The 15,780-nt window shown below is 47.4% G+C and overlaps 1 protein-coding gene across 3 annotated transcripts in view; it reads left to right on the forward strand.

Annotated features, from left to right (window-relative positions):
- Window positions 1-15,780, forward strand: part of LOC142589030 (uncharacterized) — a 147,501-nt gene that overhangs the window by 22,462 nt on the left and 109,259 nt on the right. For 2 of the 3 annotated variants that reach the window (XM_075700825.1, XM_075700826.1), the window contains 2 exons: window positions 7,836-7,918; window positions 8,325-8,546. The exons of the other annotated variant lie outside the window; for it this stretch is intronic. In XM_075700825.1, coding sequence (XP_075556940.1) covers window positions 7,864-7,918; window positions 8,325-8,546 — 277 coding nt within the window. In that variant the 5' untranslated portion in view covers window positions 7,836-7,863. The remainder of the gene's footprint in view (window positions 1-7,835; window positions 7,919-8,324; window positions 8,547-15,780) is intronic. 3 annotated transcript variants of the gene reach the window in all.

Genomic DNA, 15,780 nt, shown 5'->3' on the forward strand with positions numbered 1-15,780 from the left:
ATCTTATACAAGATGCCCGCTGTCAAGCATCGCATTTTTGCAGGGGAGGCTACGCCTATTCGATGAAGTATATATCGAGTATCTTCATCGAAACACCATGTCTATAAATCTAAAGTAATCAAGCTGCTCAATAAAAGCATCATTCAGTCTTTTTCCAGCGCCTCGGCGCAACCAGTGGTGTAGGGTAAAAACCACAGCGGAACATTGTGCGTCTGTGTGGAGCCCTCTCATTTAAAAAAAAATCTCTGTGAGAAACTCCTACCCACTATGAAGTATAGACGACGTCTTTTACTTCATCTATGGTGCCCCCTACTTCAGTCGATTTTTTCTCTGAATAACGCAGATTGCTGTCGACGATATGGAAAGAGAAAAGAGCGCTTTTATGAAATCCTATGGCCAGTGAAAATTTTCCGTGGCGCCTTTGTAAATATGCGACGCTCCAGCCACCTTGGCACGCTTGACTGAGTCTCTGTTTTAGAGTTTTAAATTGTTCACTTGTCTGTGCTACATTCATTGCGTGAACATCTTGTAGCGATCCTTGAACTCTCAACTTGAGTGTTTCTTTGCCATATTTGAAGTTTTCTCGCAATGCCAGGCTGTAACACAACTAATTGTGATGTCATTCTGGCCACCACCTAACTACTTTCCTGGGCTATCTTGTGGAAACATTTGGAGAGCAATCTGTCTTTGAATAAATTTGTGCAACCAGAGACTTGCGGTTTAAAAGTAAGCCACATGAGTTCAAATTTTGGTGATAATTTGGCGGCAGTTGCTCGACCGCTTACTGATTTATTGGAAGAAGAAACCCTCTACGTGGTATCTCTCAGAAGCCGCTACTTTTTCTCGTGTCTTCACCCTTTCGGCCTCTCCCACAATCTTCGACCACTTGGGCGCTCAAGGTGTTAAATATTTGTGTACAAATCTTAGCGATGATTGCCAAGACAATCGGCTGCCTCTGTGTCAACATCATTAGGACTGCGTTATTGCTTGTTCCAGTCGCGCTTTAGAGAACAGGAATGCCTTGCTCTTTCCTGGGTCGTTGTGAACTTCTGATGCTACCTCTGCGATCGTTCTTTCTCTGCACTGACGGAACATCATGCTCTCTGCTGGTTTTCATACCTAAAAACCCTACGGGCCAGCTTACTCTTCAGGCTCTGAGGCTCCGAATGTTTTCTCATTCCATTATTTACAAATCTGAGCGCCTGCACTACGACGCTGATACTTCGCCGCATTACACATTCGACAACACTGAGCATTTTGATATAGACAGCGCTCTTTGCCTTTTCTCCGTATCGCAGCTCCTCAGCCTCACCAGTGAGTAATGTCATGACAGCACGCTCAAAGTATTCATCGATTCTTTTAAGACACGCGGCTCGATGCTATCCTACGCCCTCTAAGACGGTATTATGTAACGTCATTATGTTCGCTTAGCAGGCTCCAATTTCCTTGTTATGCTTAAGGTTTCACACCTGTGGTAATTAGTTTGAAACGAGCATCATGGCGCATGCACTTCCAAACGCCATGGCCCAACTGAGGCCTAAAATCGAGGACGCCGTCGTTTTTCTCTTTTGTAGGCCGGGCATTGCTTATTCCATACAGCGATACATTACAGCTTCTGCACTATGCCACCGTCGCAAGCAACCATGCCTGCTTCCCACTACATGCCTGCAGCTAGTCCACGTACCGAAAGAGCGTTGCCATGGCGTTGGCTTGCGCTTACTTGGCCTGTTTCAGAAATATGCATCTAGAAACAAGTGTCTTCTTGTGACTTTGTTCTTACAGTTCCGAGGATCAGGTTTTCGGATTCGTGGCGCTACTAATATGGCCGACTTCCTTCTACAAGTTGCAACAGAACGACGAGGTTTCTTGTCAAAAAGTCATAAATCGTAGCTGTACTTTTTTTTTTCAACGGTTATCGATGGTGTCATCGGCCTCCGCTCTATCCAGCATCAGGTTACAAGGCTCTACTATCCAGAAGCCAATGGCCTCATTAAATTTTCGAAGAAGGCCCTCACAGACATAGTATCAAGTTACGTTGTAGCTGCAGGCCATGATAGCAGCCTTACTCTAGCTCACGCTTACTTCGCTGACAATTCATCCCGTCTCGACACTGCTTCGGCTCCGGACCCTGACCGGGTAACGAACAAAATGCTCAGGTACTTAGACGATGGTTCAATTAGTTATCTAACGAAGTACATGCAGGAATGTTGAGAAAAAGGCAAGCTCCCACAACAGTGGAAGAAGGCAAGGATTATTTTAATACCAAAACCTGGAAAGCCTCCGCAATTGGAAAACTTAAGGCCAATTTTCTTAACTTCATGCGTGGGAAAATTGAGGGAGCACGTCGTCCAGACCAGACTGATGGGCTTTATGGATCAGGGTGATCTGTGGCCACATGAGATGGTCGGGTTCCGACCTCACTTGTGTACGCAGGACGTCAAGCTCCAAATCAAACATGATATAATAGACTCAAGGTCTAAAGATGCAAAAGCAATTCTAGGACTGGACCTCACGAAGGCTTTTTACAACGTAAAGCATGAGGCGGTCCTGGAAGGGCTGAACAAGATTAATGTAGGTACCAGGACATAACGATACATCAGGTAATTCCTGATGGGAAGAACAGCTTGCATGAGGTTCCAAACGCTGGAATCTCCCACAATTGAGCTAGGGAGTAAGGGTACGCCCCAGGGATCAGTGCTGCCTCCTCTACTCTTCAACGTGGCTATGAGAGAACTCCCCGAGCAATTGGCAAAGCTCGAGGAATTAAAATTTAGTATATATGCGGATGGTAATTGCAAATAGAATCAGGAATACCTTGGACTTCCGTCAACAAAAGGACCAGGCAGGATTCCGTAAAGGCTACTCAACAATAGACCATATTCACACTACCAATCAGGTGATAGAAAAATGGGCGGAATATAACCAACCTTTATATATAGGTTTCATTCATTACGAGAAAGCGTTTGATTCAGTCGAAACCTCAGCAGTCATGGAGGCATTGCGGAATCAGGGTGTAGACGAGCCGTATGTAAAGATACTGAAACATATCTATAGCGGCTCCACCGCCGCCGTAGTCCTCCATAAAGAAAGCAACAAAATCGCAATAAAGAAAAGCATCAGGCAGGGAGATACGATCCCTCCAATGCTATTCACGGCCTGTTTACAGGAGGTATTCAGAGACCTGGATTGAGAAGAATTGGGGATAAAAGTTAATGGAGAATGCCTTAGTAACTTGCGATTCGCTGATGATATTGCCTTGCTTAGTAACTCAGAGGACCTACTGCAACGCATGCTCACTGACCTGGAGAGGCAAAGCCGAAGGGTGGGTCTAAAAGTGAATCTGCAGAAAACTAAAGTAATGTTTAACAGTCTCGGAAGAGAAGAACAGTTTACGATAGGTAGTGAGGCACTGGAAGTGGTAAGGGAATATATCTACTTAGGACAGGTAGTGACTGCGGATCCGGATCACGAGACTGAAATAATCAGAAGAATAAGAATGGGCTGGGGTGCGTTTAGCAGGCATTCTCAGGTCATGAACAGCAGATTGTCATTATCCCTCTAGAGAAAGGTTTATAACAGCTTTGTCTTACGAGTGCTCACGTACGGGGCAGAAACCTGGAGGCTTACGAAAAGGGTTCTACTTAAATTGAGGACGACGCAACGAGCTATAGAAAGAAGAATGATAGGTGTAACGTTAAGGGATAAGAAAAGAGAAGATTGGGTGAGGGAACAAACGCGAGTTAACGACATCTAAGTTGAAATCAAGAAAAAGTAATGGGGACATGGGGAGGACACGTAATGAGGAGGGAAGATAAGCGATGGTCATTAAGGGTTACGGACTGGATTCCAAGAGAAGGGAAGCGTAGCAGGGGGCGGCAGAGAGTTAGGTGGGCGGATGAGATTATGAAGTTTGCAGGGACAACATGGCCACAATTAGTACATGACCGGGGTAGTTGGAGAAGTATGGGAGAGGCCTTTACCCTGCATTGGGCGTAACCAGGCTGATGATGGTGATGATGATGATGATGATGATGATGATATATGCCGATGATATCACCCTCTGTGTCAACCGGGCAGGTGATTCAGCCGTCGAAAGCCTGCTCCAGGCCGCCACCGACATCATAGTCGATTACGCGGCCGAGAGAAGCCTAGCATGCTCGCCGCAGAAATCAGAATTGTTTATATACAATCCGACACACTTAAGGTGCAAGGCACCGTCGGGGATCAAAATTAAGGTGGCGGGTAAAGAGGTACCAATAGTCGAGCAAATTAGAATCTTGGGCCTGATTCTCCAGTCACACGGCCACAATGGCGAGACCATCAAGAGGCTGCAGAATCACGCAATACGGACCCTGAGCCTAATTAGGCGGGTGGCCAGCAAATGCCGAGGGCTGAAGGAGAAAAATTTAATTAAACTAATACAGGCGTACATATTCAGCCGGGTGAGCTATGCAACGCCATATCTCAATTTGAAAGTGGTGGAAAGAGAAAAGATTTATTCTAATGAGAAAATGCGTAAAACGAGCGCTGGGACTGCCCATGTGTACACCAACAGAGAGACTGATGGCTCTAGGAGTGCACAACACATGGGTAGAACTGGCGGAAGCGGTGCGAACCTCTTAAATTGAGAGACTTAGCACCACGAGGACAGGAAGAGCCATATTGGCCAAAGTTGGAATAAATCCGGACAGAGGCCCCACCCAACAGGTGGAAGTAGATAGGGAAGTTAGAAAAAATCTGATTATCCCCCCTCCCCTGCCAAAAAACATGCACCCGGAACAGAGCAAAGACAGGAGGCATAAAGGAGCCGAAGCATTAAAAATTAGATTGGGTAATATCTCGGAACATGAGGTGGCCTATGTAGACGCGGCGGGAGGTAGCGGCAGTTTTACGGTGGCAACGGCCGTCAGCGGCCGGAGTATTCCCGTGACCGCTGTCACTCTGCGCGGACCCAACATAGAGGTTGCCGAGAAAATTGCGATCGCATTAGCTTGCGCTGGAACGGACGCGAAATTTGTGATCAGTGACAGCAAAACTGCCATACAAAATTTTAGCAAGGGAAAGATCTCGCCTTTAGCGGCCAGAATCCTAGGCCTGAGAAAGCTAGATAGAAAAATTCAAATAATTTGGACTCCGGCGCACGAAGCCGTCCCCGGCAACGAGGCGGCCCACGAGCTGGCTCGATATCTCTACCGCCGAGCCGCTACGGGGCCCCTCGATGACCGAGGGAGCGCAGAGCACATGCTAAAATATGGGGAGATCACGCAGCATTATAGATTTGCTCGTAGACTGGTATCCCCGCCAGGCGCAAAATTAAACAGACAAGCAGTCGCGTGGAGACGACTACAAACTTATACATATCCGCATCCGGTTATGGCGAACCACATGTTCCCCGAGGCCAGGAGCGATAGATGTAATTTTTGTGAGGCGAGAGGGATCCTCGACCACATAATATGGGAATGTCCGTACTCTGCCGGGGGAACGCACAAAATAGGTAGTAGAGACACCTGGGAGACCCTGCTGCGCAGCTCGGACTCTGAGCTCCAGCTCCGGCTCGTCCAACTGGCTGAAGAGGCTGCTGGGACCCAAGACCTCCCAGCCCGCATCCGAGGCGGCGGTACTAGCTCCCTGACCTGCGTGTCGGGGGGTGGGTAGATCACCTTATTCGTTGGACATTAAAGTTTATTCTATCTATCGTGCTACTAACTTGTATGGCGTTGTTTCTATAACCTTCCTGTGTGACCTTCTTGGGTAATGTTCTGGTATGTCGGAGACAGGCCGCCATAGACGACATAGATTTCATGAAGACTCTCGACATCAATATCTTAGCATTGAATCACTATGCCAAGACAACTTATTTCCAACGTCAAAATTTGTTATGTATGAGGCCTGTACAGCAGCGGGTCTTCTGTTTTGTGCTTCCCTAAGAACACTCGGTGTCATCAAGAGCTGCGGCCGAAAAGCCTGCGCATGGAGTCCGAATCGCATTGCACGCCGGTGCATGCGAACGCTGAGAAAGCGTCATGCAGTAACCGAAGCCTCCTCCCACGCTTCCTTCTGGACGCGCTGCGCCATCTAGTGGCACTGCGAAGAAGTCTGCGCGTGGCCTCTGAGACAAGAAGCGTGACGCACCGGTGCCTGTAAACAGTGAGAATTGTTCCCTCGCTTACCGCGCACACAGTGGCACGTACTCAGTCACCCAAGTTGGTGAGGGGCTCATTGAAGTGTGGCACGTACCCATTGCATTAATGGCCCAGCTCGCTAAAGCATTGGCGTTAACCACGTGCAATGAAGAGACCCGCTACTAGTACCTCGGTGGCGCAGTCTGCTAATGCGTGGGGTTGCTCTATGTACTTGAGCAACCATTGTGTCGTGGGTTTGATTCCGTTCTGCATCGCAGAAATTTACGGTGCCTTTGTCGCCATTGTAGAGTGGCACATTCCCAGTGGTATACACCTACTTACCCAAGTTGGCATTAAATATATTCATTCCGCTGCGGCACACACCTACCGGCACATACCAAACGACCGAAGTTTGCTTAAATGAAGTTCATACCCACAAAGACCGAATGACACATACCCGCTAGTCCATGTCGGCGTGCAAGAATTTCTTCGAACAGTATTTAGCCGTTCCCGCGTCTATGGTGACCCACGCCTGCGTGAGTGAGGTTCTTTGACGAGCTGCCCATATGTTCACATTGCCACATACTCAGGAACCCAAATTGGTCCAACGGTTAGTATAGAATCGTGTTACATCCAACACAGCAGACCGATGCATTGCTCACTCGACCACTGGCTATCCAGTGACACATGTAGGGGGGAAAACCGTAGCATAGAAACATACAAACAAACATAGATAGATAGCTTCCGATAGTGCGGGAGGTACCCAAAGAATGCTACAACGTTAAAAAAATTTCAACAGACTGAAGAAACGCATTTACGCCTATAGCATAGGGTGTCACTTGCGGCGTCTTCAGCGCTTTGCCGATGAAGTACGCAATGAGTTGGTTGTCAATTTTGGTTGTGGTGGTAAGCCGCTCCGCAGAAGAGATGACTGGGAGTTCTAACCGTATGGGTAAAACAAGTAGTGTTTGGAGGCGTCATAGGTTGTGTGGGGTCATCGCATAGACACCATAGTGGCTACAGCGAAAGGGTTTCCTGTGAGTTGGTCTCAAATAAGGTGGTTGTATTCTGGAGTGAGTGAGGTGCATGGGCGAGCTTGCCCAACGAGTGTGCTTTTCAGCAATTGTATTGCGTCTGGGAAGCTTAACGTATACCCAGCCCTAGTCCTTATAAGAGAACGAGTGTGGTAGAGGAGTTGCTAAGGCTAGTAAATTCTGTCGCGTTCCGTTGGAAGTCTGGAGTCCCACTTGACAGGTAAACTGATTACCTTGTTATTGCCCTAACGTCCACTCATAATCCAACCAGACAGCCTTTACTTATGAATGGAGACAGGCCTATAATTTTTTTCTTTGTTTTAGGTTGGGGTAAGTGTTAGGTAAGATAAGGTTTGGGTTAGTTGGGGTAGGCATAGATGCTGATATTGCGTCGGTAAATATGATGAGTTCAGTAATAAGTGTTACCGGAATATATGGTATCGCTGCTACTACCGCTTGTGTTTTTGCTGTGGCAGTATGAGTGCACGAACTTATCTCGCATGGTATTACCAGAAAGGTGTCATCAACCATCGCTAACGCAGTGCCTTTCGCTTGTACACAATTGTATTTATAGTAACTGGCGTCATGTGGGTTGCACCTAATGTGCCTTTTAAAGAGGGCTATCTATCACTGTTTCGTTATTTCTTTATTTATTTACACAAGTTCTATTTATTAACAGGTGCAGTGGTTTCTGCTGACGAACCGACATGCGTAGTCTTCACGTATTCCTTGCTACATCTGCCGTGATGGTGTCAATTAATGGTATAACTTATTCTGTTTTTCCGACCGGCCACCTATTATTTCACTTGAACAAAATTATCCTCCTCGTTCTTTTGCATTCTAATTGGTTTCATACCTAGAATTCCTTTTTTTGCACCAATGAATCACTCTACCAAAATTTTGTTTCAGCGTGTTTTATTGTTAAAAATAGCCTTTCGTCGGAAAAGTCAGCAACGTTTCCCTACGTTGTACCAAATGTATTGCTACACAAGACCTATACTTCTGGACTTCCGTACACTATTATGACTGCTTGCTGGAATATTTTTTTTAATTTATTGCACTGTATTGTTTTTCTCTAAGCTACTTCCTGTGGTGTCTTTAGGCCTTTCAAGTACTTGTAATATACATCAATAGTGGTACTCACGAGGCGAACCATATCTCATTTAAGGAAGTGCATCTGAGAATACCAGAGACTTCGATAGCGCAAGTCCAAACCTGAACAAAGCCTGCAAGACACCAAATTTTAACAATCGACCAGACTGCGGCGGTACTGAAGTTGGATACGTGTACAACAGGAACGCAAGACTGTGCCAGCAAATTACAATATTTTGTCCAGATAGGGGAGGCTACTTTCCAACCCTTTACCAATGCGTGGCCACCTGCAATCGAGGTAAGTGCAGGAATAGTTTATAACTTTTTATTGCTGTTACAAAATGCTTACCTTCTAGATTTTTCAGAACGGTGAATCTCGTTAACTAATATAACTGATATTTTAGTGGTAATTAATAACAATGGCGTCATACAGTTCTGCGCGAGGAAGCAAAGCGCGAGATCTAAGCTCGCTAAGCGAATCGTATTATTATGAAAATATTTGTTCGTATTGTTGTGGAGCGAGCGCTACATGGATGAACGCGAGGTTTGGCAGAGTGATGAAGACGACGATGGGGGGACGCCTACACGTGGACCGGATCGGACACCTTTTCTTTCCGTAGCTTTCTTCGCCAATATTTTGTAAATATATTTTTACGGACGCGGCTCGTTTATTTACAGATGCGGGATGTGAGACAGATGAGTTTAGGAAAAACAGTCCAGCAACGGTTTCGTTCTGCGCTCCACACCAAAAACATCCGTCACTTTCTTCCTCTTCCTTTCGCCTCAACCAACGCGTCACATCCCCCTTTTCGCAGACGAAGCCCACTATGGCAGTTAGGGCTGAGTCAGAGTGTGATATCGCTTGAGGCGCGCAACATGCACGAGTTGAGTAGCGCTAGAGCGGCATCCTGGTGACCTGACATGAGCGACCACATACGTTAAATGACTGATATAGTACATGACTGTGAAGGAACCGTATACTGAGCCAAGAACGTTTGGCATGACCCGCGTCTGCGCTGAGGGGTCCAAGCCACACCGTCACCTTTCTGGGATGAAACTGACTCATCGCGGCGGTCATACCGGTCTTTGGAGCGATCTTGTGATGCCAATGTATGCAGACGAGCAATTTGTCGGGCTTCTTCAGCACGGCAGAAAATATCGGCAACTGAGTCCTGTGTAAGGAGCGCGAAAGGGAAAAATATTATCGAGACAGCTTCGCGGTGCCCGAGCGTAGAGCAGATAGAACCGTGTGAGTGCGTGGTTTCGTGCTTTGATATATTGTAAGCATAGGTGATAAACGATAAGATGTGATCCCTGTCCTTGTGATTGGATGATACATAACTAGCACGTTGGTCAGGGGTATGGTTGGTACGTTTGACAAGGCCATTCGTCTGGGGATGATATGGTGCTGAGTAGCGGAACTGCAAAGTGCACACTCTAAGCAATTTTTCAACAGCGTCAGCAACATATTGGCGACCATGGCCGCTGATGATTACGCGAGGCGGATCATGGTGAAGAATTGCGTAGCGTAACGAAAAGGCAGAGACGCAAGCGGATGTGGAGGAAGATATCGCAGCGGTTTCCGTGTATCTAGTAGGGTGATCGACGAAACGGTGACCATGCGATTATTGTTCAAAGATCGCGGAAATGCTCCAAGGAGGTCGATACGACTTGCTCACAAGGTGTAGTAGGCGGCGCTACAGTATTAAAAAGACCTTGCGGAGCGCTTGTAGGTCGCTTGTGACACTGGCACTTATCGCAGGTGCGAATGAATCCAATATGGCCTGACGTCGTATCATCATGCATGACACGGAGAACGTCACATCGCAGGCTTTCGGGAACAAACAATAAATACAGCGCCACTTGCTGAGTAATTTGCCTTGTATAACAGCCGTTCACGAAGACAAAAGCGACCACTGGTCTGAGAACTGCAGACATCGACGAACAAGGGGTCCAAACTTAAGTCATTGCGCTGTTCCCGCTGGAGAACGGTGGCGTCAGGAAACGTGTGAGAAACAGCAGCAAAGCAGGTGTCGAGATTGTCCGCGTTAACCTGCGCTGTGGACAGAGGAAGGCGAGAAAGGCCATCAGCGTAGGCATGACGTTTTCCACTTTTGTACGAAACAATGAATTGAAATTCTTGGAGCCGTAAAGCCCAGCCTGCTAGGCGATGGGAGTGGTCACGGAGGGTAAAATTCCAACATAAGGAATGATGGTCGGTTACAATGGTGAACGGGTGCCAGTAGAGCTAGCAACAAAACTTCTGAACAGACCGAAGCATTCTTGCTCTCTCACAGTGTAGTTTCATTCAGCCTTGCTGAGAGAACGGCTAGCATAGGCAACCACATACTCTTTATGGTTGTGGCGCTGCACAAGCACTCCTCCGATGCCGATTCCACTGGCATCACTGTGCCCTTCAGCAGGAGCAGACGGATCGAAGCGACGAAAAATAGCTCTGAATCGTTGAATGCCTTTTTTTACTTTCAGTCCGAGTAGAGGCGCTGCACCGCATCACTGCTATTGATTCCAATTTCTAGTGAATCCGGCTAAGTCTCATTTAGGTTACTGAATGACTTATATACAGGGTGTCCCACCTAACTTTAGCGAGAGTTCAAATATAGGGGAATGACACGTAGCTGAAGAGAACCAATGCAATATTCTTTGCCATTGCCCCCTCCCCTCCTTGAAGGCACTCAAATTATTTTCTTTTTCATTGCGCCTTTGCACAATACATGCTACATAAATGTTTTTTTTTCGAGCGCGAAGGTGGCCCGCGAATACACGAAAAGTACCTCGAGAGGCCAGTCACGCGGGATTCTTGCGTGCATTTGCGGGCTTCTTTCAAACTCGGAAAAACACTTTTATGCAGCACGTATTGAGCAAGAGAAAGCTGTATCGGGAGTTTTTCATGTTGCTAGACAATTTTGTGACTGACGCTTTTCATGTAACTATAGTATCTTAGAAGTTGATTATTTAAGAATAATAATCTCATTAGGCAAAATGAAAATAAAATAATTTGGATATCTCCAAGCGACGGCAAACAACACTACCTTCATTTTGTCCAGCTACGTGGCATTCGCATATTTTTAAACTCTTGCTAAAATTAGCTGAGACACCCTATATATTTAGGAGCGCGGCATGCAGGTGGCGATATTTCCATCCCTAATAAAATTATTCTAACAGCTTTTCTTTTCATAAGTCAGCACTGCCCACTCAAAAGAGAAGCCATAGTGAACCACATATTATTCACATGCATTTCACACGCCGTTGAGAAAATACTCTGCTCGAAAGAGTCACTGCAGTCTGCCTATTGAAGCGCCTATTTGAAGCTTACCTGAGAACTCCACACGTTTTGTGGGCAGTCTCCCAAGAACGTGAAAAGCGGGAATATACCGAGAACTAGAACCACCCAGTGTCCAGAACAACCAAGTGAAAACATCGCGGGCAATTAACTTATTGTAGACCGTGTATATTCTATTGGCCTGGGAGGACTTTTTGCATTCTTGTAGCAGAATGGCAATTTTTATTTCGATAACCCACGTCCACGGCTACTACGCTTAATTGCACTACGTTTAGTTCTTTCCACTATTATCCTGCTTCACACATCGCATGGTTATGATGGTCCAGTATTATGGAACACAAATAGGACCCTTGGTGCCCGAGCCCTTCGTATCTTGAAACACATACCTTGCTCATTTTTCTTCCGCGATCAGAACTTTGCCTTTTAGTCAGCATGAATATGTGTTACCGATGAAGCAAAAAGTTATCGCAGCCTCGTTAGAAAAAGTGCACTTGCAGGGGCACAGTGTTGGGGGGCAGCATTTAATAAATCGAATTTGGTGGTGAATGGGAGTTTGATATAGGAAATATTTGAAGATATATTGTTACGGGGAGGAAAAGACGTATGATATGTTTTCAGGTTATATACAGAAGGACACTTCGAATGCCACTCAAGGTGGCTACCGAACCACACGAAGATCACCGAGCGTCGTCGTCTTCTTTCTCTTCGTCTTCATGGCTGACAGCGCCTTGTAGCAGGACGTCTGGTGGCGAAGGCGCCGTCCCGGTGCTTGGTGGGTCCAAGCGATATGACTTTAGTCTTGTGACGTGGACGATGTCAGAGGCAGACCGCGTCATGGTGACATCTAGAGGCTCAATTTCACATGTCACGTTGGTTAGCTTGCGCAAGATACGATACGGGCCAGAATAAAGCGAAATCAACTTCACCCAAAGATCAACGTGTTGTGATAGTGTTCACAGGAGGACCATATAACCAGGGTTGAAATGGGCATCGCGGTAGCGGGTGTCCTAGACACGTCGTCACATTTCCTGCGAAGCGTTGAGCCGCCAGTGTGCAATTTCACGCGCATCTGCAGCTCTAGAGATAACATCACGGGCGTATTCTGGCGTCGTGTGAAGAGCAATGGGAAGGAGCGTGCCCAAAGGAGGCGCACGATCACAACCGTATAAAAGAAAAATGGAGAGACACCTGCGAAATTATGCCGGGACGTGCTCTACGCAAGTGTTTCAAAAGGGAGGGCGGCGTCCTAGTCCTTGTGGTCAGCGGACACGTACGTGGTGGGCATGTCTGTGATAGACCTCATAAGACGCTCGGTCAGCTCGTTCGTCCAGGGGTTATACACCGTTGTGAACTTGTGCTGTGTAGCGTAGTAGTGCAAGATGTTCTCAACAACTTTGGATAGAAAGTACCGTCCTCGATCGGTAAGCAGTTCTCGAGGAGAGCCGTGAAGTATTACATCTTCGAGGAGGAAGTCAGCCATGTCGGCTGCACAGCTACTAGGAGAGCGCATGGAATTTCATAACGGGTGCTGTATTGCGTAGGAACTGCAGTCGATTTCTTTCACCTGACCGAGGGAGCAAAAGGGCAATATATTATGATATATGATAGATATATCACATATGAATATAAATATAAATATGTGATGTATGAAAAATATGGTACTATAGTACCATATTTCTTAGTGCTTTCCGGAACTACGACGCCAGAACCGTTTAGAAATGGTTGTATATTGAATTACCCTGCGCGATCAGGAAAAAAAATCTACTGCGGACACATCAACCAGCTTTTAGGTGCGTAAGATTTAAGAAATGAGTTGCAGAAATCACCAAAACGCGCTGCCAAAATCTGCCTACTGAAACGCCCCCCTTTTTGTGTTCAAAGTCAGCGCATCGTGCAAGATATTATTATTTTAAACGCGAGTAGCGGTCATATCCAGCTTTTCTGGAGATGTACCACTTAGTGCCCCAAGCGGCCGCGGCAAGAAGCTTGCGCGTTTTCAATGGCACGAGCAGGTTTGTCGCGAATAACAAAAGCTGCAGGTCGATTATCAAAAAAGGCAGGTGACAGACATGCTCTGGAAGACAGCCGACATGAGCCAAATGCAGTGATCACGATGTGACAAGCAACAATTCTGTTCCCAGAGCGGTTAAAGATTCAGCAATGGAAGCCTATGGAAACGACTAAAGTTCGTACTGGATTTTCGAGCCAAAAATGGTAGATGTGATAGAAGTACGGCGTCTATCATAAACGTCACTGCAGTGTATGTAGTCCGGAGAAGCAGCTTTCGATTCATGCCTATCGCGACACTCTACACATAGCGTAACATTGTTCCCAAAAGCGAATTTTGACACACAGTCGTGAAAGTTCACGTGGTATCTCTAAAAACCCAAGCGTATCCCTTGCGGCGCAGTTGGAAGTCGTGGCCGAGTAGTTTAAGCGCTTGCACCTATGATTCCGAGTCATCCTGGGAGCGGGCTCCATGCCGCGATCTTTCCTTTTATGCGAAGCATATTACTGGAGCTCAACCCAGCTCCTCAGGCGCGGCGGTGTCGCCTTCAATACCACGTGACACCGTGACGTCACGACAGAGGAGAAACCGGGCTCCAACTCGCGCCGTCGCTCGCGGCGTCGCGGCGGTATATAAGCAGCTGCGCTTGTTTCTAGGTGGCTTTGGCTCAACTCTTGCAAGATGAGCTGGGTGGGAATCGAACCAGGGTCTCCGGAGTGTGAGACGGAGACGCTACCACTGAGCCACGAGTAACGATGCTTCAAAGCGGTACAAAAGCGCCTCTAGTGAATGCGGTGTTGCCTTAGAAACGAGCTGTTTCTAAGGCTCAGGCGTGCGTCGCTTGCTCAGGCGCACATTTCGTTGCCGTGCCGAACGCTGCGTTGCTCGACGCTCACCGCGTCCAATGCGGGGCGCGTAGTCGCTGCGCCGTAGCCCATTGTCTTACACCCCTTGGCGGGTCGACGGGAACGCTGTCGCGTTCCACTCTTGAAGGCGAAGCAGAGTAACGCATGAGTTGTTTCTTCGTCTAGCCGAACCAAATATAGCCAAGCAACAGCAGTTCACCAGGCTAAACAGTGGTTCAACAACTAAAATAAAGGCTAGTATGCTTCGCATCCTGGGCTTAACCTTAGCTAAGCCACAGCAATTTTTTTATCGCCACGTAGATCTGGACCGCTATATTGTAGCGTTGCCTTATGCCTTATTCTATGCTGTTCTTATGATCCACCACACACGGCCGCCTGATCACGTTGATAATGTGGGCAGACCGTCGCTCTGACCAGTGGCCAAGCGTGAAAAGCCTGAAAAGGCATAGAATCGGAAAAGGCATCGCTACAAAATACCGGCCCTGATTTCGACCCCTTACACCAGGTGGCAGAAACACAAAACTCAGGATTTAGTTTCAGTTTTGGTTTCTTCAGGACGACTCTTCAAATATTATATTATTACGATATCATCCAGCGATGCTTAAGAAACGAGCCGGCGCGAGAAGGACGAAGTTGATCGGTGCGCTTGGCGCGAGCGAGTGTCGGCCTTGCTGCCTGGCTCCAGTGTAAATAGCCTGTAAATAGCCCCTTCTGTCTGTGTATTTCCACACGCAACAATCTGGTGGAGGTCAGCGATCCCCGTCCTCACCACGGAACTCAGAAGTGGTCGGCACACCGAGCTTGTCACCATGCCTCCCAGTGAGCCGCCCACCTCTGCAACGGCTTCGGCTTGTCCCACTGCTCCAATCGTCACGGTCGCCCCACATCGCGACCCAGGTGTTTTCTCTGGCTTGGAGGGGTAGGATGTTGACGACTGGATCAAACTCTATGAACACGCCAGTGCTATTAACAGGTGCGACCCAACGATTATGCTCGCCAATGTCATCTTTTACCTCTGCGGCACCTCACGCGTGTGGCACCAAACGCATGACGACGAGATAACCAGTTGGGACAGTTTCAAAGAGAAGCTACGGGCACAGTTCGGCGAACCCATTGGGCGCAAGGCTGCCGCGAGAAAGGCTTTTGCGTCTCGTGTTCAGTCATCTACGGAGCCGTAGGTTTCCTAAATCCTCGACGTCTTGGCTCTATGCCGCAAACCTGACGATAATATGTCCAAAGCACATAAAGTGGCACATGTGCTAAAAGGCATCGCCGACGACGCTTTCAATTTGCTTGCTTTCGGCGACGTCTCGACTATCGACGCCATCATCAAAAATGCCGCCGTCTTGAACAAGCT

Source organism: Dermacentor variabilis, chromosome 7 (genome assembly GCF_050947875.1).
Source record: "Dermacentor variabilis isolate Ectoservices chromosome 7, ASM5094787v1, whole genome shotgun sequence".
NCBI classification, from domain to species: Eukaryota; Metazoa; Arthropoda; class Arachnida; order Ixodida; family Ixodidae; genus Dermacentor; species Dermacentor variabilis.